We start from the raw sequence: 24496 nt of genomic DNA, 5'->3' as shown, positions 1-24496 counted from the left end.
GTGAGGAAGCTGGCAGATGAACAAGGGGTCCTGTTGCCTAACGAGGACCATTACCGTCTTCTACCCAAAATGTCTCGGGCCCCCGGGACGGCTAGCTTTCACATTAAGCAGAAGTTCCCAGCCTCTTGGTGGTGTTTGCATGAACTTCTCTTGTTAGAAAACTCAAGTTGGAAAGGGCTTTCCAGCCAGACAGACTTGGCTTTAAATCCTGGTTCTGTCATGGACGGTGGGACCTTGGGGGAGATTTCTAACCCGTGAATATCAGCGACCTCGTGTGTCGGTTCTCAACGGACTGCCCCTTGGCTCCCGTGTGCCCTTCCCTGCATGCTTACTGAGAAGGGGATTTCATTAACCATTTCTCTGTTCAGGGAAGCCTGGTGTGAAGCGTTCTCAGCAGAGGGCGCTGGAAGGACACTGCGGAAGGAAGACGGGGCTTGGCATTTTCAGTGTGTGTGTGTGTGTGTGTGTGTGTTCACCCCACAGAGCCAGCCCAAGCACGGGGCTCAGAACATGGCCCGCCTGCTCAGGGAAGCCTGGTGTGAAGCGTTCTCAGCAGAGGGCGCTGGAAGGACACTGCGGAAGGAAGACAGGGCTTGGCATTTTCAGTGTGTGTGTGTGTGTGTGTGTGTGTGTGTGTGTTCACCCCACAGAGCCGGCCCAAGCACGGGGCTCAGAACATGGCCCGCCTGCTACCTAGTAGCCCTGGCCTAGGGAGGATCTTCCTGTAGGCCCCTCTCCTGGGAGCCAGAGCTCTGCATGGCCCCCTCTTTGCACCAACATCCGGCCTCCTGCGGCCCCAAATACACGGGGCTGCCATTCCCTGTCTCTACTCCTGCCACATGTCGCCCACCCACTGTGAAGGCCCCAGCGCCTGCCCCTGCCAGGGCCTAGACCACCGCTGCCTGCCTCTGAGCTGAGTGCTGACTGCCTGCCCCCGGCCCACACGTGAAAGGGTGGTCTGTGGCTCTCCCAGCAGTTCCAGACCGACTCTGGCCTGGCTAACCCAGCGAAGTTCTCTGTCATCTGGCGGCCTGTTTCAGACCTTCTCCAGCGAGGTCTGAGTAACTAAAACGCTGTCCTTCCTCGGTGCTTCCCCTCCCCTTAGAGCACGGTGGGGTCTCCCCTCCCCATAGCTGACAGTTACTCTTCTATGCAACTAACAACTGTAGATTCCAACCCCCCTTCCTGGATGTACTGTGTGGTTGCCGTCTCTTGACTGGACCCAGGCTATTCACCTCATCTGTGAAGAAGACACGATAGCATCAGTCTTTCCGATTTACTTGACCACTGAGATGAGAAAACTATGTAAAGTCCAGGGTTCACAACTCCGCTCTTCAGTGTCACTCATTTTCTCCTGGTCCTGGCCACTTTTCACAGACAACAAGGGAAGCTAATGTCCGCCAGAGCTGGGGATTCGACAGGATGGTGCTAACAAATGTGTGATTAGCCCTGGAGGAGGAGACTGAGGGTCAGAGAGGCCCAAGAGGTTACTTGGGGTCATATATACAACACTGTGCTGAGCTGAACTCAGGTGCCCAGACCTCGGAGTGCACACTTTTCCCACTGCACTGGGCGTCCTCCTGGAACCCCAGACCCTCCCCATCTTTTCACCTGAGTGAAAACATTTTTCTGGCCACCAGCGCCTCTTGAATTTCAACACTTAACTCTATAATGAGAACAGCCGAGCGGCAGGAGAATCACTTGCCGGGGTTCTTTCACAATGACCTCCCTGAGAGATCTCCTCCTGAAAGAAAGGCCTGACTCATTTGAAAGGTGTGAGTCTGTGGTTTCCCTCTTTCTCTGAGTCAGTCTCTGAATGAGACCCAAGGAGCCTGCCCTTGGAACTGTGTCTCAGCCTTGACGAGCATACAGTGGGCTGTTAAAAGCTCCACTTTGAGAAAATCCCATTGTTTCAAATAACATCTATGGAATTTCACATCAGCAGTGGACTGTTTGTGTGGCTTGTTGCCTGGACATAATTTCCAAAAGGCCAGCAGTCTTTGTTACGCTCACTGATGCTTCCCTGGTGCTTAGAATAGAACTTGGGACATAGTAGATGCTCAGTAAACTTTTGTCTAGTAGATGAATTTACACACTCAAGGGTTTGCCATACTTCTTTACCTATGTGGGGCTTCACTAGGCGATTTTAGAATGGGACTTTATTTTCAAAGCAAGAGAAGGGAGGAGAGAATAAACATTAACAGGAACATGACTCTTCTGGAAATCAAGGCAAGATACCGTGGTTATGCTGATGTATCTCAATGACCAAACTCTCCCTGATCAAAACTCATTTGTCCTGTGACTCCCCACTCCAGACACCAGTGTCTTCTAGGTGTCAGCCTGTAACTCTGGTTTTTTTCTGGGGGGCGGGTAGTAATAAGCAATAATGGGTGGTTAAAATCCCAGTAAGCAACATAGGGCTTTTTAATGGGAGCCCTTTGGGAAAAAACTGTCCAGGGCCTGGCAGAGAGCTCTACACAAGGCAGCTACTCCATAAATGTCTGTTGGCACTGAGGACAATGTGATGATGACAGGATCTTAAAATAAAGGACCGACACCGGTAGGAAAACTTCAGGCCAGGGAAGCAGGCTCGGGAGAGGGTCGTGGTGTTTTTCACTGGACAGTCTGCCTTCATTTCTCAAGTCATGACCAGGAAGCTACCCCAACTTTCTTTGCTTCATATTTCAGTATATTTGTACTATAGCTCATTATGAAAAAACTGAACGAAAAAGGCAAATGAAAAGAGCATAGAGGTTCAGGTATAGAGGTGAAACCATACGCATCTTAAACTTCTTGACACTAAGAAGAAAAAAAAACCCCACCCTTGTTTTTTATTTCCCAGAAGTGATCTTCCTTCTTTTCTCTTTTCCATTTTAAGGTGATGGAGGATATAGAAAGAGAGTAAGTGCATTTTTCTTTTTAGAAACACCGGGATGTGATTCAGTAGTGCCCGGGCTTCTGGTTAAAAGGCTTTTTAAAACTAGAGTTTTCCCAAAGTCAGGAGCAGACAGGAAGTCCAAAGCCCTTCAGCTTGTAGAGGTTTCGTGGGTGATGTTGGCTTGAGCTCCCTGACCGTGCGCGGTTCATTCATTCCCTCCTTCTTTCAACAAGGGCTTCTGGTGCACCTGCTGGGTGCTAACTGCTGTAACTAACGGTCCTCGAAGACCACATAGAATGGGAGCTCCTTCCCGAAGGGCAGATTGCCTGTGCCGTATCGCACTACCAGGGACACTCCCTGATATGCTGGAGGCGTCAATAAACCCTTGTTGAATCGACGATGGTCCCAGCCCTCATGGAGTGTATAGCACAGGAAATGATACTGAGTTTCTTCTTGTTCATGAGGCCCTTGTATGCCAATAAGATCAGATTAAATGAACATCAGGGTGGGTTGAAGGAGGAGATGAGAGGGGATCCCTGGTGACAGCAGGCAGCCTTGGGGGAGTGTGGGGGCCCTGTGGCTCTGCTGGTCTCTCTCCCACTGGTAGTATGTAAAGGGATTGACTGCAGGGCAGGAAGACCCAGGATTCTCCCGTGTGGTTTCTGGGAGTGAGCCTCGGGACGTGGAGCCACACTGTGCCCAGAAACATTCCAGGTTGGCTTTGTTATACCCTCGGAGACTCTGTCTCCTTTCCTCCTTAAGCCCAGGTATCAGTTTCTGCACATTCGAAAGGGGTCGCTCTTAAAGCAGGGGTCCTGGAGGCAAAGACGGAAGTACTTGCCAAAATTTAGCAGCAATTCCCTTTTTGTTGCCTGGCCATGATTTTGACGTGTGTTGAAATAATTGATGAAATAAAAGTTTTCAAGAGATAAGAATGTAGTCTAAATCTTGTTGCTTCCTTTAACAATAGCCAATATCATACAACAGTCAGGGTTTACTCCTCACAAAGTGAGTTTCCTCCCTCCTTACCGCCCGCCCTCCCTCCCTTCCTTCCCTTCCTTCCTTTCTCCATCCTTCCCTTCCTCCCCCTCCCTTCCCTTCCCCTCCCTTCCCTTCCCTTCTTCTTCCTTCTCCCTCCCTCCACACCTCCCTCCCTCCCTCCTCCCCCCCTTCCTTCTTTCCTTCCTTCTTTCCTCATTCCGTTTCTCTCTCTCTCTCTTCCCCTGAATCTTCTGCTTCTCGTGGGCATGGTCTGCCTGCCACGGGACATCTGTTTTAAGGCGGAAGAGACGTTGTAGAATTCTATAACCTTCCTGGAGCAGAAATAATTGCCAGCGCTGGTGACCAGACATAACCCCGTTACTTCATTAGAGGCAGGGTCAAAGGACAGGCCTTTCTCTGTTCTTTACTAACATTATTAGCCAGCAGACTGTCCTATTTTGGGGCAAAGTTTATTCATTGCTACTTTACAAGCCTTATTTATTTCATTTGTTATGATCATGTGCAATGTACCTTTCTGGAGAGATGCACACAAGCTCTGGTGACTTAACTTGATCAAATAGTTTACATTCAGTTTACTTCTGTCTTTCCTCCTGAGAGACAAGAAAGCATCATCTGATGACTGTCGTCAGGCTTTTTGCTTAAAATGGGGAATTTGACCAAGGGTCCCCTGGAACATAGTTGCTTAAATGTGCATTTCTCGGAAGTCTCCAATAGCTAGAGAGGGTCTGGGGACCCGCGTTTAGATTTCAAGCATTCCTGCTACTGCTCTTGTCCATTACTACAGTCATGGAGGATTAACATTCTTGGGCTCGCAGGAATGCCCAATTGTGGGCTCTCCTAGGAACAAGTCTATTAATATCACTTTCATCTTCCTAGGTGCAAATTCAGGAAACAGTCAGGGAGAGAGACTTTCTCAGCCAGCTGCCAGCTTCCTCAGATCCTGCTGGGGAGCAGTCTGCATTTGCTGGGACCACAACAAATTCCTTCCCCAACGCAGGAGGGATAGACGAGAAAGACACATCATGGGCCCGATACTTGGAGCTAGGAAGCTGTACTCAATGTCCACAACACGGAGAAAAGCAGGACAGAAAAGGCCATGCACTTGGAGTTTCCTGGACAGAACTAGGACCTGAGCTGAGCATCCCAGATGCCCATAATGAAAATACACCTCCCCGGGAGCTGTCAGTGCTTCTCCCCCAAGAGGGCAGTGCTGACCCCTGGGAGCCCAAGGCTCTCTCTGTTGCTTCCCCAGAACCTGAAAAGACCAGCCTCACCCTGGAAACTCCATGCAAAGGGCCAGGGGGCAGGGAAGCAACAAGCATGTTGGAGCGTCTTGAAGCACAAGACCAAGGAACACGGGACACTATGGATTCTCCTGCCGGAGCCTCAGCTAATAGGTATTTGCCTCCGGAAACTTGCTCCATGGACTTAGAGCCGGCGGAGATTCAAAGCAAAGTATCTGATTCACGTTCTCCTGGTAACGAGACGCTGGGCATTCTCCCCCACACGCAGTGTTCTGAGCTCCCACAGCGCCCGTGCAGGAGCAGCAAGGGGGGAAACTCTGCCGTGCCCCCTCTTTTTACCAGTACTTTTACCTGGAACATTTCGCAGAAGGCCAGCGAAGGTGGCACAGGGGAAAATTTAGCAGAGACGGAGAATGTCTCCTCCGCGCTCGTTTCCACAGCCCAGCCTGGCCGGGAGAGGCCAAGCCCCAGCAGCTCTGGAGGGTTTGAGGAAAGACAGCCGCTGTGTTCTGAGAACAGCTCTTCTGTGCAGTTTCCAGAAAGTGGTGACGAGAGCCCCAGGACCCGTGCCCCAGACACTGCAGACACACCAGCCGGAAATGGTTCAGTTGTGATGTTTCCTCCTGAGAAGCCGGTGTCCTTAACTGCTAATCTTCAGTGTCTTCAGGTGACCAGGGAAAGTGGGGACACATCGACCGTGACCATGGCCACCAAAGTCTACCCAGCCAAATACCTCCCTGTTTCAATCGTGGAGGACAGTCACGGCAATGGTCCCAGGGAGAGTTCCCCTCAGGCTCCGGAAGGAAATATTTGCCAGCTTCCTTCCAATGCAGAGTTGGGCCATAGTTTAAATTATTCCATAATGGCATCTCTAGAAGAGCCCTTTGGCCTGGCTCCCGGGGGGCCAGGAGTCCACGTCCACGTTCCTGAGCTCCCAGAAGGAGAGAGTTTCTGCCGCACTTCCCCTCTTCAGACTGATAGGCATTCTGGAAATAAGAGCCCGTCTGTGGACGGAGCAGGCCGGAGGAGCCTTGAGGAGCATTTCCAAGACAAAGAAAGTGAAACGACACAGAGGGTTCGGCAAGAGAACTTACCCCAAAAGAGTTCTCCTCCTGAAGATGATTTCCAAGAAAGTTGGCCCAGGATGCCTGTTGCCCAAGGACAAATAGACCCAGTGTCCTCGGACTGCTTATCAGCAAACGGCAGGGAGGAGAGAGGACAGAGCTCAGGCTCGGGGACTAGCGTGTGCAAGGCGGCTGAAGCCGCTGTGGAAGTCGGAGGTCAGGCTCCAAGCCACTTTTCTCCTCTCTCTAATGTCCCCCCGGAAGAGTCCAGAGGGAACAGGCCAGGACTTTGGGGAACAGGAAGCAAGCTGAAGATTATAACTCTGGAAGCTTCCATTCCAGAATTCTGGTCACCCAAACAACAGCCAGGTTCCGAGTACAAGGAGCTGGAAGCGGGTCCCAGGATTCCTGACAGGGTCTGGGCTGTGTGTGACGTCCTCAAGGCTCACGGCCCTCAGAATGAGTCTGGCTCAGTGCTTGCCATTGACAGAAAAACGCACGTTAGTGGAAAACCAGCCAGCCGTGCATCCTGGAGGAGCCTTTCGTCCAAGTATTTGAGCCAACCCAGACTCCTAGAGTCATCAGTGGATCCTGAGGATGAAAAGGAATTAGACGACGAGGATTTGCTACGGGAGCCTTCCAAAACCGGAAAGAGGGAAAACGTTAACAGTGTGAGCCAAAGCCGAGAGGACAACCGAATCCAGGTGGATCACGCTGCCTTCTTTAAACTGTTTCTGACCCGCCCGAGGGTCGTGGAGTCCTCTGTGGACCCCATGGATGCGGCAGATGTGACGGTGTGTGCCCAGGCTGAGACGGCGGGGCCTCCAGCATCCTCCGCGCCTGTCAGCGAGGACAGTGAACAGAATGCTGGGCCCATGGGCCAGAGACCAGCCGTCCAGACCCCTGTCTTGCAAGTCCCGAGTCCTGACGAAGGTCGGGGAGCACGTCCCCGTGCACGTGGAATCGGCCAAATGCAAGAGGGAAGCGAGAGAATCTCAGGGGAGGCTGAACGCAGTAAAAACGACAAAGCAGAGTCTGTTTTCCCCGCTTTACCTCTTTCTGATGGGCCCGCAGTGATGACTCACGCATGTGTTGGAGCTGATATTCGCAACTCCTCGGGTCAAATTCATGATGTCCCTGAGAATGGTGTAGTGGGGCCCAGAAACCACCCATACGTATTTTCTGACTCAAAGGACAGAGGAGCCGTTGAGAGCAAGTGTGGGAAACATTCACCCTCTCTCAGTGCTCTCGCTCGGTTGCCTTTTACCGCCCGTCCTGAAGAAAACATCACAAACTTTTCAGAAAGCCACAAAATCCAGGAACCTACAGGGGAGGAGCCCCGCACCGGGGAAACCACATCCACTGGCGCATCAGGCTCGCCCGCCGTGACCTTGGCCTCCACTGCATGGGGATGTGTGTTAGAGAAAGTTCCCGAAATACTGCAGTCCCCGTGCCAACAGGGCTCCAGCCTGGGCTCTGGGCGAAAACCCGGGGAGGAGAAGCTGGGGCACAGGGCCGCCCAGACCCTCGGCTTCCGGAAGTCCCCTCCAGCAGGAAGTGGCTCCGGGGAGGTCAAGAAGCAAGAGCCTTCAGGGAGAGGACCATTAGCTGAGGGCGTGAAGAAGAAACTTCTGTCCAGGGTGGCCGCCCTGAGGCTGCGATTGGAGGAGAAGGAGAATGTCAGGCGGAGTTCAAACTTTCTCAGAAGGATTCCTGCACCGGAACCACCGGCATCAGGCACAGACGAGAGACAAGACACAGAGGAGCTGCCTTGCAGACGAGAAGGGAAAGGTGAGGCTCTGTGTCTGTCGCTGTTAGCATTTGGGCTGGCGAGCCAGAGGCCCAGCTCCTGTGTGCAGATTGCCGGGCTCCACCTCCAGAGCTTCTGATTCAAGTTTCGGGCTGGAGAAAGTGGTTTCTTTCTTTCTTTTTTAAAGATTTTATTTATTCATTAGAGAAAGAACACACAAGCAGGGGAAGAGGGAGAGGGAGAAGCAGACTCGCCGCTGAGCTGGGAGCCCGATGCGGGGCTCCACCCCAGGATCCGGAGATCATGACCTGAGCCGAAGGCAGACGCCAACCATCTGAGCCACCCAGGTGCCCCGAGAAAGTGGTTTCTAACAGGTCCCCAGGTGATCTCGAGAGAGAGAGGCTAGAAGAGGCTCCTGGAGGTAGGTTTAACCAAGGGAGTGTGATTAAGATGACTTTCTGTTTAATTATCCTTTAAAAAATATTTTAAAAGATAAACAGAAGCATTCATCAGTGTAGCTAATTAGTATAATTAAATAGACCACACACTAAGCAGGATTTACAGAAATAAACATTTAGGTACAATTTGGGAGTCTCCTCTTTAATTGGTGATTTTCATGAAAAACAGCTTAATTGAATCCTGGATTTTCTTCCAATTGTGAACATAAAATTTCTTTCCGACTCACCCTCCTCTTTGTCTGAGTCTAAAGTGCCCCGGGGGTTCCAGGTTTCAGACCAACTGAGGCTCAGAGCGCTGTAAAGGCCGTCACCTCTGCTTCGCAGGGGGGCACCACCTCGACCCCAAACTCCATCCCTTAACCCGAACTTTAGCCTCTGTTATTTCAGAGCTCTTCTCTCCCTTCCCATGGGTGGGAGGAGTCAGAAGAGAAGACGCCGCAGTCAGTGAGGCCATCTGCTGCGCGTGCGGGATCTTGATGCTGGGGCCCCCTTGACCCTAAGGGGGCTTTGCTCCTCCTGCCAGAGTTTTCAGACCTCCACACTGATGCTCCTTATTCCCGTGGACACCACGTGGCCCTCCGCGCCTGCTGCAGGCAGGATTCAATACAACACTCCCTTCAGAACGTTTGGGGGCATCCAGCCAGGTTTCTAGGAGACATGTTGTAAAACATTTAAAGTTGGGGCACCCGGGTGGCTCAGTCGGTTAAGTGTCTGCCTTCAGCTCAGGTCATGATCCTGGGGTCCTGGGATCCAGTTCCAAGTTGGGAATCCCTGCTCAGTGGGGAGTCTGCCCCTCCCTCTCTGCCCCTCCTCCAGCTTGTGGCTCTCCTCTCTCAAATAAATAAAATCTAATAATAATAATAATAATAACAAAATCCAAAAAACCACATATTTAAAGAGGATGGAGCAGTATTTTATAAGATTTCTAAAGTGGTTTCGGCCCGAAGGGAAATGTCTATTTGGAATCCTTGTCCACGGTTATTGGAGTTTCTGTAGGAACAAGGACGCTGCAGGTAAGTGCGCACTGGTGGGGTTTGTGCTGGTGTCCCCAAGACCTCCTGGGTCAGCACTGTGTTCCTCTGGGAGGGAGGCCACGCTCTCTGGGAGGGATACTGCGCAGGGAAGGAGTTAGGATGCGGGGGGTGCAGTGCCTCAAATGACTCGAAGAAATAAAACTGAGTAACCTTTCCTGGGGACATTTAAAACTTTCTATTCTAGTCTTTCCACTCAACACATGGCCAGTATACATACAGAAGAAAAACCATGCCACACTCCCAGGCTTCCTTGTAGCTCCTTCATCTTCGTCCCTCCCTTTCTCCCACCCAAAGAGAGGTACTTTTGGAAGCCCTGAGACCTCTTGTCCACGCCAGCTTTCTAGCTTTCCAGGGCCCTCATTTCGTCCTGCTGCCCACTGTATGCCCTTCCCTCTGTCCCCGCAACTTTCTGTGTTCAGAACTCAGAATGGGCGGTGGACAGGGTTGGCTGCTTTAGGAACATTCAGGTATCCACCCATCATCATGAAGGCTGCCACTGCGTAGTGTTGGAAGGGCCCTGAGGAATTAGGTCCCAGAGGAGGCGGCAGGCTGGGTCTGGACCGAGAGTTTGAGACCATGGGCCTCAGGACCCAGCACAGCTAGCCCCATCGGGCCATTTGCACCGAAATGGATGTTGCCATGGATAAGCGCTTGGTAGGTTTTCTCTCTCCCATCATATTGTCAGTATCTTCAGCTACTTCCTAGTTGGGGGACTTATTCCCTGAGCAGCCCATTGTCACTTTCTGGGAAGAAAATAAGCTTTTAAATGTGCATTCTGTTGACCACACGTCTGTTGGCGTCAAGGAGGGAAGAGAGGCACCTTTAATCCACCGGCGACTTCACAGTGGGATTTGCGGGAAGGGGGCAAACAAAGCATCAGCATTGAGCGCTTCTGGCTTGGTGGTGGACTGCGTCATGTTCTGGGTTACTGCAGCTGCGGTGTTAGGGAAGTCGGTTTGCAGAAGACTGACACCACGTTTCCAGCAACCTTATGGCCAAATCACTCTGCCCACCTGACTAGTTCTGCCGTCCTTGTCCCGTTCTAATATCTGTGCTGCCTCCTACTGGCTGGCCTGAGCAATGACACATTTCCCCATCGGGCAGTGCACTCATCCCGGATTTCATTAAAAAGGCAATGTTCCAAGAGCTCGGGCTAACCCCCGAATGGTTTCTTGCTCGCTCCTATTTCATTCAAGAAGACGCTTCTCTTTTGCTAATGAAATTGATGTCAGACATCACTGCACTCCGTTAGGATATTTTCAGCCAAGACAACAGATCAAGGGGAAAGATGGATGAATGTTATTCACAAATAACCCACCCACCTGGATTTTATTCTGCTCCCAATCCTCAGCTCTGATTTTGCCCTGGGCCATCTGGTGCTCCTTTAAAAGCATCTCTATTTGGCTCAGGTTTATAGACTAGTATCCCCAGTCCCCCACCCTCTTCTTTAAAAAAAAAAGAAGTCTCTCACATTCTCTTTCACTTTGTGCATTACAGAGCTCACTCATGCAGTGTTTCGTAACGAAAAATGAGGTGGATTAGTTCATTTTTCTGACTGTTTAAGTATGCCACTTCTCCCCGTAGACACTTGGCTTCCTCATCCATGAATTGAGGGTAATAATTATTATCCCTATTGGGGGGATTGTTGTCAGAATGACATGTGATACAAAGGCAAAGTCTCTTCCCCACCATGAAGTGTTTCTTTGCAACCGTTGTAAGAACACTGACCTGCAAATCTCTCCTTTACAGCTCCGATATTACTGAAAAAGATCCAAGCCGAGATGTACCCTGACCACTCCGGGAATATAAAATTGAGCTGCCAGTTTGCAGAAATTCATGAAGATTCTACTGTCTGGTGGACAAAAGATTCAAAGTCAATAGCCCAAGTGCAGAGAAGGTGCGCTATCTGCCCAATCACTTTTCATTGCTGTTGCGTGTTTCACAACATAGTTCTAAAAGAAAATTGTTGTAGGAAGTAAAAAGGAAAACTGAAGTCGAAACCCCAAAGTATCCAAAACGAGTAAGTAACCAAAGACGGATGTCTAGACAGAGAAAGCTGTGGAGGGTTCTTAGCCAGGCTCTGCCATCCCTGAGTTTTGGAGCCTCAGGAAGTCAGGAAACTTTTCATGATGTTTCTAGAATCAGGGAAGCGGGTCAGATCATCTTCTAGTCGGAGGTTCTGTGGTCCCAAGAGTACAGAGCTCTCTTCTGCATGTCTGTGAATTTGGCTGTGTTCTCTGTGTCATAATTCCCATGAGCCTGGCAAATTTCAGTGCTAAGAAGGTGAACCCAAAGGAAGAAGAAAAGGAAAATGACCTCTCTGCCATGAGGTCGTTGAACGTAGCAGCTTGGTGGGTGATAAACAGCTCTTTCTGAGATGGAAAAAGCTGTTTATTTCTGGCATGGAGAGGAGAGGAGGAGGGGAGAGAGGAGAGTGAGAATCACTGCCGACAATTCCGGTGTGGAATGAACCTGGCAAACGGCTTCCTAGAGCGCCGTGCTGGCAATACGGGCTTGTTCAGGTGAGCTGCGGACCTGGAGCTTCCTCTGACGCACCTGAGGGGGCGTGGCTGGTTCTTAAACAGATCACTGGGCTCCGTGGAAACCACTGTCACTCCAACAGTCCTCAGGTGCTTTTTCTGCCAAAGGAGGTCCCTGTTCAGCTCCCTGAGTCACGGAGGTTCCTACCCCCTTCATCTGGCCACAAGTAGCCTGAAAAAGGAAGGACAGTCTGAGAGCTTTCTATCGAATTAAATCAACTGGGTCTGCTGGGAACCATGTCCGGAAATTAGGTCCCAAATGCAACAACCATGGCAGTTTAGAGCTGCAGTTTCTTTGCCAGGACATCCCTCCAGAACATCTAACTGGGTTGTGATGGATGGAATCATGTTTGCTGCCTAAAACGCTGCCATCATCCCGCCTGTCTTCTGTATGGCTTCAGGAGAATTTTAATGGAGAAGAAATGACTTGATTTTGAAATCAAGGCCGCTCCCTAGAGCTTTATAGGAAGGAAGCACTCATTATTCATTTAAGAAACTTGCTGGAGCTGTCAGCCAAGGATAATTAACCAGTGGGGGTTTCTGCCATCTTGCTCTGAGCTCAGAATTGGCACCGGGATCCTTGAGGTCCCTTTTCCATCTGAGATGTCTTTAGAAAACCCAGCCTCCCTCCGGGGATCATTTGGCAGCAGTAGGCTTGCCCTGTACCAGTGACACGTGGCCAAACCTTTACGTTCTTAGCCACGCCGGCTTCATTCCCTCTTGGCCACACTGGCTTAGGTGCACCCCTTTGCCTCTTCTGCGGTATATGGGGAATATCTGGGAGGCCTACGTCCTCTGTAGATCAAGAAATCATTTACATTAGTTCAAGTGGCTTTTTAAATGTTATCCAATTTCTTTCACCTTAATTCCAGTCCCTCCACGAAGTATCTCACTGCCTTGTCAAAACATCATTTCCCAGAAGCTGAAATCTCTCAAGCAAGTATAATATAAACACGTAGCCAAGATCTCTTTCAGCTCATTAAATAATGAAGAACCAGGAAGATGGTAAAGCCGTTCAAAGGAACATTTGAGGAATGGAGATTTATATAGTGAGTCAGGCAAATCGCTAATACTTTTGCAAACAGGTACAACACTGGTTAATATTTGACAGGTAATAAACACCCGGGGTTATCTTTTCTCCTAGACAGAACCTGTAAGTTGCAAGTTAGAAATCTCTCATGGGTTCTATTTAAACAGCAAAGTCAGGCACAGGAGCATTCTCCCATAATTAAATTCTCCTTGGGTGAGCCCGTGAAACTGACATGGGAAGGGAAAGAAGAGGCCTCCAGGGTTCCCTGTCAGGTGTCATAGGATCAGGGAATTTGGGTCAGAAGCCCCAAAGACATCACCCCATGCCCTCTGTGACTCAGCATTTCGCAGCCCAACAGGAAATCTTCCGATCGTGACTGGGCCTGTCCACTTCCCACCATGCATTCAGGATGCATTCAGAGGCTCTCTCGGTGGACGATGTATTATCATTTCATGGGCTTTTCTTTTAAGCCATTGGTGCATGAAACGTATAAATCAGACTTGAAGTCCACTGAAAAACCAGCATCTCTACTTCCGGGACTAAGCAACTGAGACAGGATAAGTGGAATTTGGGTTTGAACTGTGAAATGACCCAAAACTGAAACAGACAAACCTGGTGAAGGTTTAACAACATTCCCAACAAAACTGCAACAAAATTGAATGTAACTTTTTGGCTACAAAGTAAATTTTTAGTGTGAGACTTTGGAATGAAGATTGCAGGGTTAGCCATAATTCCCATGATCCCAGATTTGAGGGGAGTGATCCCAAATCATTTGAAGAGGCAGCATCATGAGATCGAGGTGAGGACTCTAGACTCAGGCTTTCTTGGCTCAAGTCCCAGCCCAACCCAGCTGTGGGAACTTAGGTCACGTGCTTGACCTCTGTATGCCTCAGTTCTCTCATCTGTGAAGTAAGGATAGTAATCCTATTTCTCTCATTACATTGATCTGTGTGTGACATGAAACAGACGTTTAAGTCATCAGTACGATGCCAGGTGCATACCAAATGCTCAGTACATGTTAGCTATCATCATCATCATCATCACCACCGGTTTTTCTGTTCATAGCATGGTGCCTGGAACTTACAATGTTGAATGGGTGGGAGGGCGGATGGATGGCTGGTATTCAGTCGGGGGGTATCCTATTTAAAAAAAAAAAAACAAAACCCCTCAGCCACGTGTCCTTATTTACAGCAGAGACTTCCTTTCTTTTGTCCCTTATTGTGTCTGTGTTTAGATTTGGGTTTGGAATTTTCAGGTCTTCAAGCACAGGGCACCTGGATTAGGAACATAACTGAGGTGAATTTTGAGCAGAAATGTTAATGACAGCCCCCAGAATCCATAATTCTGGTTCTTTACTAGCAGCAGCCAAACCTTCCAAATGTTTCTGTATTAATATCGCATGTTGGAGTGAGGATGTTTAGCCAAAATTGCACTGATCGTCCCCTCAGATGAATGAAGGATTTGAACAGCTCATCGAGGTCTTGTTTTTTAGCCAGCCCACTGGCCCAAAACATGAGGGCAGGGAAGCACGTTTCTTTCTCCGTGAGTGCATTAGAAACCTCCAACCTCAGGACGATGAAGCATTCAAATATTCATGTCCCCTATTGCAGTGCGGGTGACAACTCCGTCGTGTCCTTGGCCATCGTGCAAGCTGGTCAGAAGGACCAGGGCACCTATGACTGCTGCATCAAGAACAGTTACGGAAAACTGACCACTGAGTTTAACCTCACGGCTGAAGGTAAGCCTCGGCGGCTCGGTTTCAGGCGAAAACCGCGAGCTCTAACTCCCCTGCCCCCCAGCTCAGAATGCCCATGCGTACTGAAGGCACCCTCTCCTTTTCTTCTAGTTCTGAAACAACTCACGAGTCACCAGGATATGAAAGGTAAGCCAGTCATTGGTTGTCCAAGGACGTGGGCCCTCCGTAAAAGCGTGCAATAGCTCCTGGAATCAAGGGTAGAAGCAGTATTCCTGCTGACTCTTCCAACCAAGTAGGAGAGAGCACAGGAATGACTGAGACACGAAAGACAATTTCAGGCTAGTTGCAGGCCTACCGTAAGTGCGGGAGGTGACGACCATCGGGAAGTGTTTACGAAAGATCAGCCTGCAGGTGCGGTGCTCCAGGACAGCTTGGTGGGCTTTGAGGGAAGGGTCCTACCTGTAAGCCTCAGGCTGGCATCCAGCCCCTCTGCAGGCCGTTTTCAGCCTCTGGCACTGATGCAACCTGTTTCGCGTCTTCAGTTTGCTTGGCGGTTTGACTAGCCCATCCGATTCCAAAGACAGCCCGGTGTCCAGGGAAGTAACTTCGTTTGCATCTTAATGAAAATGAGAGATGGGTTTGGTGCTTTCCTTTGGCGTTTGGTGCTGGTATGGCAGCAGCCAAACAGGGGGCTCCTGAGCAGTCACCGGCTGCTGGGCCTCCTAGTGTAGCTTGGTGGAGTCCATGCTTGGCCTGTGTTTCCTCTTAGGGAAAACTCCCTGCCCCCCCACACACATGCCCATCCCCACCCAGTGGTGTGCTGGGAAATGTTTAACAACCTGCCCAGGGTGTGTGGGGGAGGGTGCACTGATTTGTTGAGTTTTCTCATTTCTGTGGTGTAAAGACTCTCACCATGTCCGATTTTTACTGCGCGTGTGAGATGGAGAAAACACGGAGCCAGGAAGAGATGCCCACCAGCAGCTGGAGCGAGTCGGCTGCAGCCCACCCGTGCATGCCCACCCGTGCACGCCCGCATCACTGAACATAGCTTTTTGCACCTCGTAAGAGCTTTGCTGACTTTTAGAAGAGATGCGAGTAACACAGATAACTCAGTTGAATCCGCCTCATAAAGAAATTCACCTTGTGGGCTGATTTTTAGACAAACAAAAACACCCGAAGACGGGGAAGCCTTGTGGAGACAAGACCATAGATGCGATTATGATGGAGGAACACCTAGTTCATAAAGGGCAAGGAGCTGGGATCTTGACTTAGAAATGGTCTAGCAGGGGTGCCTGAGTGGCTCAGTGGGTTAAAGCCTCTGCCTTCGGCTCAGGTCGTGATCTCAGGGTCTTGGGATCGAGCCCCGCATCGGGCTCTCTGCTCAGTGGGGAGCCTGCTTCCCCCTGCCTCTCTGCCTACTTGTGATCTCTCTCTCTCTGTCAAATAAATAAATAAAATTTTTTAAAAAATGGTCTAGGAAACACGTATCATGATATTTATCGGCAAAAACAAACATGCTCTTTGCAAACCTATTCAAATGCTACGTACCTGTCTTTAGTGAGGAGTATGCCTGTATAATTTCAGATCTTTTGCCATGCCTGCCCCCCATCTCCCCAAAAGTCTAAATATGCAAAAGGATGTCCTTCCCCCTCACGCATGAGAAAACAAAACAACTTTCAGAAGAAGGGCTTCGGGGTGCCTGGGTGGCTCAGTGGGTTAAAGCCTCTGCCTTTGGCTCAGGTCATGATCCCAGGGTCCTGGGATCGAGCCCCGCATCGGGCTCTCTGCTCCTCAGGGAGCCTGCTTCCTCCTTTCTCTCTGCCTGCCTCTCTGCCTAGTTGTGATTTCTCTCTGTCAAATAAATAAAATATTAAAAAAAAAAAAAAGAAGGGCTTCCCTGTGTCATCAGCTTAGCATTGCTTGGCATTCACATATGCCAGATACTTGCCACAACCTCGTTCATTTAGGTTCACATAAACTCATTTTTCTAGGGGTTTACCAGTTAGGAACTGGTAAAAGAGACCCCAGTGGGGATGAGCTGCTGGTCACCTCATGAAAACAGTGCTGACGTAGCCCTGTGACTCCAGCCAGAGGGTTTGGGTCTAGACCCAATGACATCACCTCCTCCCAGTGTCGGACCCCCCTGTGACTGGAGGGGTCCAGTGTCCGTGACTCACTGGAAAGTGAGGGGATCCCATACGTTCCTCCCGATCCCCTTGACCTTTCAGAGGAAGAAACCTCAGATGACTTCTTGATCATCTTTCTGGTTTGGGGGAGTCTCTCTCACATTTTATTAATTGAGCTCTCTAGAGGAGGAACAAATAATATTTTACAAGTTGGTCCCTAATTAAAAAACTAATAAAATCAAGCTTGTGGCGAGGCCCCAAGTGAAAGATGGTCCAAACAAAACACAAGCAAGCACAATTTAATGATAGCACACAGGGCTTTCAAAGAAAAGTCCTAAGATTTGTTTTTTCCCTTTCATCGTTTTATCTTTGTTAAGTAGACATTTCTGTTGGAAATTATAGATGGGATTGTTAATTACACCCAATATAATACTGTATAGAAAATGTCCCTTGTTATTTCTAAGCACATAGTCTGGACAACTTTGTGTTAAATCTGATGCATTTCTAAGTACTTGGTACACACATTTCTGCTAAGAATAATTGAGTTTCAGGAGTTTGGGGGGATTATGCAAGAAAACAGAATGGGGTAAATACAGCTCATATTTATTGGGCTCTGATGTGTTTACACAAAACACTTCCTATATTCCGTAAGTGGTTATTAGGACCCAAACTGTTAACATGAAATTAATCATGTAACTAGAATTGAGATTTGGGTTATATGTATTTAAAAAAAAAAACAAAAAACCCTTCTTCATTTTGTGATCTGATTTTTTTTTTAAGATTTTGTTTATTTATTTGACAGGCAGAGATCACAAGTAGGCAGAGAAGCAGGCAGAGAGAGAGGAGGAAGCAGGCTCCCTGCGGAGCAGAGAGCCCGATGCGGGGCTCGATCCCAGGACCCTGAGCCAAAGGCAGCGGCTCAATCTACTGAGCCACCCAGGCGCCCCTGTGATCCGATTTTAAAATTTAACTTAAGAAAAAACTATCCTCTTCTCCAAAACTTAATTTCTTTTTCTGGTTCTATCACTAAGGCTGACATCTATGATACAAGGATCTCCTTAAAAATTTCCCTGGGAGCTACTTGGGTAGCACAGTCAGTTGGGAGACCGACTGCTGGTTTCGGCTCGGGTCCTGATCTCTGCGTGGTCAGAGATATTTGCCTGGGACAATGTCCCACGTGCTGCCTGTTCCCCTACTTTTCCAGCCCAGTTCTCTCTAGAGACCCAGGACAGATTACTTGGCCAGAGGCTCCTGCTCGGCTTGGTGACCTCTTGGATAGTCTTTCCACCTACTCTCCACCGGCACCTTCAGCCCTTCTCCTATTTGAACCCCTCCCTCCCATCTCCCTTCTTTTTCTGTCAATAACTAGGTCTCTTCATTCATCCCCAGAGCGGGAGAGATGGAATCCCAAGCAGGCTCCACACCAGCAAGGGGGACTCTATCTCACGACCCCAAGATCATGACCTGAGTCAAAATCAGGAGCAGGACACCCAACTGTCTGAGTCCCCAAGTGTCCCAAGAATAATTTTCATCTCCTTATGCCTTTCATAGCTAGCTTCAGTCATAGACTGTTCTTAAAACACATGATCTGAAAATATTTTTAAAAGCAGAGAAAAAAAAACATTTCTCTGTGCAGTCAAAGTAGAAATGTGAAGTGAGATTTTTCACACGACCCAGGATTTCTTTCTTCCTTAAACATTCAGAAAGATGTTAGTCTTCATTGACTTTGAGAATTGGAGGACATTTTAAAAAATCTAAACAAACTTACTTCACTGACAACGGTCTTCTTTTCTTCTGTCAGCCCATGAGAATGCTGACTGCTCATCTCTAGTTTAAAAGGGAGCCTTCTGGGGGCACCTGGGTGGCTGAGTGGGTTAAAAGGGAGCCTTCTGATTGCACCCATTGTCACCTGAAACATGGAGAATCAAATCTGAAGAAAGCTGGTGCTGGAAAAATAATTCTACTTTTCTTTTTACAAATAAATCCAAAATGATTAGACTTTTATTTCAGTGTTTCTTCAGAGACAGTTCCTTTTACTGTTTGGTTTTTGTCTGCCTCTTTCTTTTTCTTTTTAAAGATTTTATTTATTTATTTGACACAAAGAGAGAGAGAGAGCACAAGCAGGGGATAGCAGAGGGAGAGAGAGAGAAGCAGGCTCCCCACTGAGCAGGGAACCTGACAGGGGCTTGATCCCAGGACCCTGGCATCATGACCCAAGCTGAAGGCAGGTGCTTAACCCCCTGAGCCACCCACGCCCCCCTGTCTGCCTATTTCTTTTGTCTACCACAGACATTCTCAACACAGGGAAGCAGTATTTGCTCCCGAGAAGGCAAACATTGCTTCTTAAGGAGGAAAAACTAAACCAAACCAAACCCTGCACTCCGATTGTGTGGGCAGCACAGATAAACACATAGTACGTACACAGATATACAGTCACGTGTGGAATGAAAATTTCGGGGTAGGGGCAATTTGAAAAAAAGTCTAAAAAAACTCCTTTCAAAGGGCAATCATGAGAAGAAGGGTTGAGAAGCATCGATCTATCACATCTTATCACTGGTCCCTCCTCCATCTTCCACCCTTCACCTGTCTTTTCAACTTGCCTTTAATGACCTTTTACGGTCCCAGGTCTACCTAAACTCTTTTCCTGGGGAGCTCAGGAAACATGAAATTAATCACGTAACTAGAATTGAGATTTGGGTTATATTAAAAAACACCGCTTCTTCATTTTTGTGATCCAATTTTAAAATTTAACTTATAAAAAAAAAACCTGTACTGTCTGAACTATACCTATCTAAACTACTTTTCCTTGCCCCAACCAGTCTTCTCCCCTCTCCCTGGCTCCATGGAGGCCTCGCATGGGTCTTCCCCCACCCCCTGGAGGGCTCACCCCCCTCTCCCCACCATCTCCTCCTTGAGCTGGGCCTCCGTGCGGAGTGTGGTTTCCCGTCCGGGTTGTACAGACCAGCCTTGCCCTCAGCCCTGTGTGGGAACACCCGTTAGCCGAGAAACAGCCTTGGAGGGGTCTTCTAACTAAAGGCGAGCTATGTTTCAGGATGTGAAGAGATCGAATTCAGCCAGCTCATCTTCAGAGAAGACTTCCTCAGCGACAGCTACTTCGGGGACCACCTGCGTGGTCAGATTGCCACAGAGGAGCTGCACTTCGGCGAAGGCGTCCACCGGAAGGCCTTCCGCAGCAAGGTGATGCGGGGGCTCATGCCCGTCTTCCAGCCCGGCCACGCCTGCGTGCTCAAAGTGCACAACGCTGTTGCCTATGGGACCAGAAACAACGACGAGCTCATCCAGAGGAACTACAAACTCGCTGCCCAGGTGGGTCCACCTGCCCGGAAGAGTCAGCTGGATGGGACTCAGCCTGAGTCTGGAGGTCCCTCCCTGATTCTGACCCCACCTGGGATCTGTTCTGCTCCTAAGGTGCCCCATGAGGTCCTTGAAGGTCTGAGTCCACTTGGACACAGGACATATGCAAGCTACACGGGCTGCCAGCATCTCCAAGCATCCCCAAGAGAGCAGTTTCTAGATTGCTTTGCTTTGGTTTGGTTTATGGTGGGGTGTGGGGTATAATCAGAAGATCCAGCCTTTGTCCTGTTTCCTGCCTTTCTGAGTTTGAGCCAAGACTCCAGCTAAGTTCACACCTCCCTATGTTACTGAGTCACAGAATGGAGACAAGAAGAGAGCTTGGGCTTCCCTCCCTGCCTCCCCCTCCCTTTCACTCTTGACACCAGCACCGGCCAAGCTTTGGGATGCTGCGGCTAGCTCTGGCACAAGCGAGGTGCCCTTCTAACACGGTTCCCTGGAGAACAGTTAGGTTAGACTTTGATGAATCCTGGGTACTGTCAAGCAGTAGCCATCCGGGATGGTCTCAGACGTGCTGATGTCAGGTGGGACTTGCGGCTCATGAAGGCAGCCCCTCTTCTGAGTATAGGATGTTGCCAATTGTATTCCTTTCTCCCAGTCAACCGTTCTTTTTTCTATTCTTTCACGACATCCTCCTTCCGCCTCAAGAACCACCGGGGTCCAGTCAGGGAAAAGCCCTGGCATCCAGACTCCCTCTTGGAGGGGCCCTACAGAGTGGAAAGCAGAATCCAGTTTGCTTTTCCAGGGCAAACAGTCTTGTCAAGGTGTTCACTACCCACAACTCTCGTCACACCCCTGAGGAAGACTTCAGATGGGAGAGCTCACGGGCAGCCCAGCAGGTCCCAAGCTTTACCTGACATCCTGCCCTGGGGCCAGGCCCCTTAGCCCAGGGTGAATTTCAGCCATGCACGTTCTACAACTTTTTTAGTTCAGGATGCCTGGCCCCAGAGACCGCTTGAGCTTTACCTAGAGAGTTCCTTCAGGTCTCAGAGAGGCTCTTCAGGTGGACAACTCTAGGCTGTAGCAATGCAGCAGTATAGCAATCATTGTTAACTTCTGGGCCCCCAACTAGGGGATGGCTGGGTTTGGGAATCCATTGGCTTGACCCACCTCAGGAAATCTGATGAGCTTTACCGCAACTCTGAATTTCCTCTAATCACTTGTCTTTCCCATGCGTGTGGGTGATGTAGGAATGCTATGTCCAAAACACCGCCAGACACTATGCCCAGATCTACGCTGCCGAAGCACAGCCTCTGGAGGGCTTTGGAGAAGTGCCAGAGTAAGTGTGTTTACCTGCTCTCGTGTTCTCACTTGGGATTTGTCGGGCACTTGGGTGGCCTGGAGGGAGGAGAGGGTGAGAAGGACCGGCAGGACAAGCATTTCATCTGGTCTTTCTGTCTGGGAGCTACGAAAACACACGTGGCTGCTATCCTGTTCCTTACCAGGTTGCCAGAGGCTTACAGAGAGAGATTTGATACATATTCTTTAAATCAATGCACATACGTATGTACGTTTATACGGATAGATGGATGAAGGATGGGTAGATGGATGGAGAGGTGAATTCAATAAGTGTATCGTATCAAATAGAAAAGAATTGGGTAGAAAATGAATGGGATAAATGTATCATGTTAAATAGAAAAGAAAGAGTGTCTACTTCATGGATATTACAGTGTCTCAACAATAAGCCCGCCCAAGAGAACACGAGACTATCACAAAACAATTACCCTACGGTGAAAATAAAGTATGATGCCGTGTCTGAGAAGAGTGAATTGGGGATCAGCAGTGTAGGAACGTACCCCCCTTTCCTGGAACCCTGCAGAGAGGAATCACACTGACTATTTTCATCCACTCATTGGCTGAGTATGGACTGCCCCAAGCAGATGTTTGGGGGTCTGGAACTTGTGGTTGCTAGCCTGCCCCTCTGGTTGAGATCATATGTGGGGGTTTCAGTGGAAAGAGAAAGAGGTATGCCAGGGCACATTGGAAATTTCAGACACGACAGTCATTTGTGTGTCCGTAGAAACTTGGAGAGGAAGGAAGGAAGGAATCGTTGCCTTCATTGACGCTGTCAGCTCACAAAGGGGCAAACATACTCTCCCTGAGGCGGTGTGTCGGGCTTGTCATATAGAAAGTCCAGTGCTTTCTGCTCTTGGCCAGGAAATGCTTAGCATATGTATTTAGTTCACAGGCATCTCTCAGCAACTTCAAGGAAAATTAACATAATGCAAAGAAAATACACAATTGCTTTTCTGTTAACTCCCCTAAAACCGCAGTCTGGAGTGAGTGACGGCTTCGTGTCACAGGCACTCACACGTTCTCTCTCTTCTCCGGCCCCCTTCCCTGTGTCTGCCCCCGTCAGTTCTCAAGGAGGAAGAGGGTCAGTTGAGTGAGCTGTCCACGACGCACAAGACCACGGCACCCTCGGGTGGGGCACGCCCAAGTTTTGTGTGACTTGACACCACAGTTTGGGGGCTTTCTAAAGAAAACAACACAAAATTGTGGATATAAAGATCGGTGCAGGGACTTGAGAAGGGCTTATGCTCGTGAGGGACACGGGGCTAATGAGCGTCATCGGCAGCCCCACGTATATGCCGCTGGCCTGAACATAGATGAGGACATTTGGTGTGTAAACACCTGTCCCTTCCTTATGGGGGACGAATTTGTGAGTGTATGAATGGTAACATATGGAAGGATAGGGGTCCTCACAAAGGCACCTGCTCCTGATCCCCTGCTCATTGGACCAGAATCAGAGGATTGCACACTGGGAAACACACACACACACACACACACATACACAAAACACACACACACACAAAACACACACAGATGCACACACTCACACGCAGACCTCTCCCCAGCGGCTGTCCTTGCAAAACAGGGCTGTGTCTCTCTCATGGTGAGTTTTCGAGATTCTGGCATAAGCTACTGGGGAGATGTTTATTGGATGGAAAGAATGGGAGGGTGAGTCGCCAGTCACCGAGGTGGGGCCGAGACAGGAGTCTGGGGCACGTGAGGAGTTCCGTTTGGGCTGGGTTCAGTCTGAGATGCCTTTTAGACATCGATTAGAAAGAGCAGGAGGCTGGACACGTGAGTCAGGAACTCAGGGGAGAGGTCTGGACTGGAGATATAAATGTGGAAACCGTCGCCGTACAGACCGTCCTTCAAGCAAGGAGGTCACTAGCCGGTGTGGGCAGAGAGAGAAGAGCTCTCTCTAAAGGCTGGGGAGAAATGAGGATCCAGCGAAGGAGACAGGAAGAACGTAGCCAGTGGAGCAAGGAGACCAAGAGGAAGTGAGTTTCTGGAAGCAGCGGGAAGGTGCTTTGAGAGCTCAGCTGTGTACAGTGCCACTGAGGGCGCGTAAGACACGGGCGCAGAGGAGACTGTTGGACTCAGCCACACGGGTGCTGCTGGTGCCCTTCGTTAGTGGACACGCCTCTGTGAGGGGGTTCCAGGGCGAATGGGAGGGGAGGGATCGCCCACCGTGAGGCTAAACTGACCTGAGTTTGGGTGTCAGCCGTGAGTCAGTTGTCGATGGGTTGAGAGCTGTCCCAGCGTGTCACTGGGCCCCTGGCAAGGATGCTTCTTAGAGGGAAAAGTGGGTGGAGGAAGCGGGAGAACTTGCTGGAGAAACATCCCTGAGCATTAGAGGGGTTGGCCAGACCCGGACCCCAGGGGGAGAAGAGGCACAGGGGGGAGGGAGCAAGGAGGCTTCATCCATCAAGCGGGGGCGGGAGGGGGAAGCTCTCTTCTGAGTGTTTCAGTCTTCACGGTAAAACAGGAAGCAAGACCACGGCTGGGGAGGAGAGGAGCAGGTGTGAAATACCATCTAAGGTGCTGACAGCGAATGGGCTGTACTGGAAACCGCAGTCTGGATGCATCCCTTTTCCCCCGGGGCTGCCGTCACTGTTGTGCAGTGTGCCGCCTGATCTCCCTGCTCTGCCCTTGCCCCCGCACGGCCCCTTCTCCGCAGAGCGGCAGACTCCTCCTGCCACAAGGATGTGTGATTGCGGCACTCCTCTGTCCAAGACCCTCCAGTGGCTTCTCATCCGAATGATTTTTCAAATGGCCTCCCAGACCCCACAGGTTCTGGCTTCCCATTCGCTCCCTCTCTGCACCCACCTGCTACCCCCTCCCCTTTGCTGCCCCTACTCCAGCCACACAGACCCCGCCCTGCTCTCGGAGCCCACCAAGAATTCTCCTGCACTGACGCCTTTTCCCTTTGTTGTTCCTTCTACTTAGAATGCTCTTCCCATAGATGCCCTCATGGCTCCCTACCTCCCTTCCTACAGGTCTCTGCTCAAA

General features: G+C 49.8%; 1 protein-coding gene across 1 annotated transcript in view; it reads left to right on the top strand.

Moving 5' to 3' along the window:
- The window catches only part of ALPK2 (alpha kinase 2), a 115584-nt gene that overhangs the window by 71952 nt on the left and 19136 nt on the right, over positions 1–24496 (top strand). The window contains exons 5-10 of the mRNA XM_046025608.1: positions 4757–7979; positions 11180–11327; positions 14611–14738; positions 14847–14882; positions 19875–20149; positions 21385–21473. Of these exons, the coding sequence (XP_045881564.1) occupies positions 4757–7979; positions 11180–11327; positions 14611–14738; positions 14847–14882; positions 19875–20149; positions 21385–21473 (3899 nt within the window). The remainder of the gene's footprint in view (positions 1–4756; positions 7980–11179; positions 11328–14610; positions 14739–14846; positions 14883–19874; positions 20150–21384; positions 21474–24496) is intronic.

Source organism: Meles meles, chromosome 12 (genome assembly GCF_922984935.1).
Source record: "Meles meles chromosome 12, mMelMel3.1 paternal haplotype, whole genome shotgun sequence".
Classification (NCBI taxonomy): domain Eukaryota; kingdom Metazoa; phylum Chordata; class Mammalia; order Carnivora; family Mustelidae; genus Meles; species Meles meles.
This window is presented reverse-complemented; position numbering and strand designations above follow the sequence as displayed.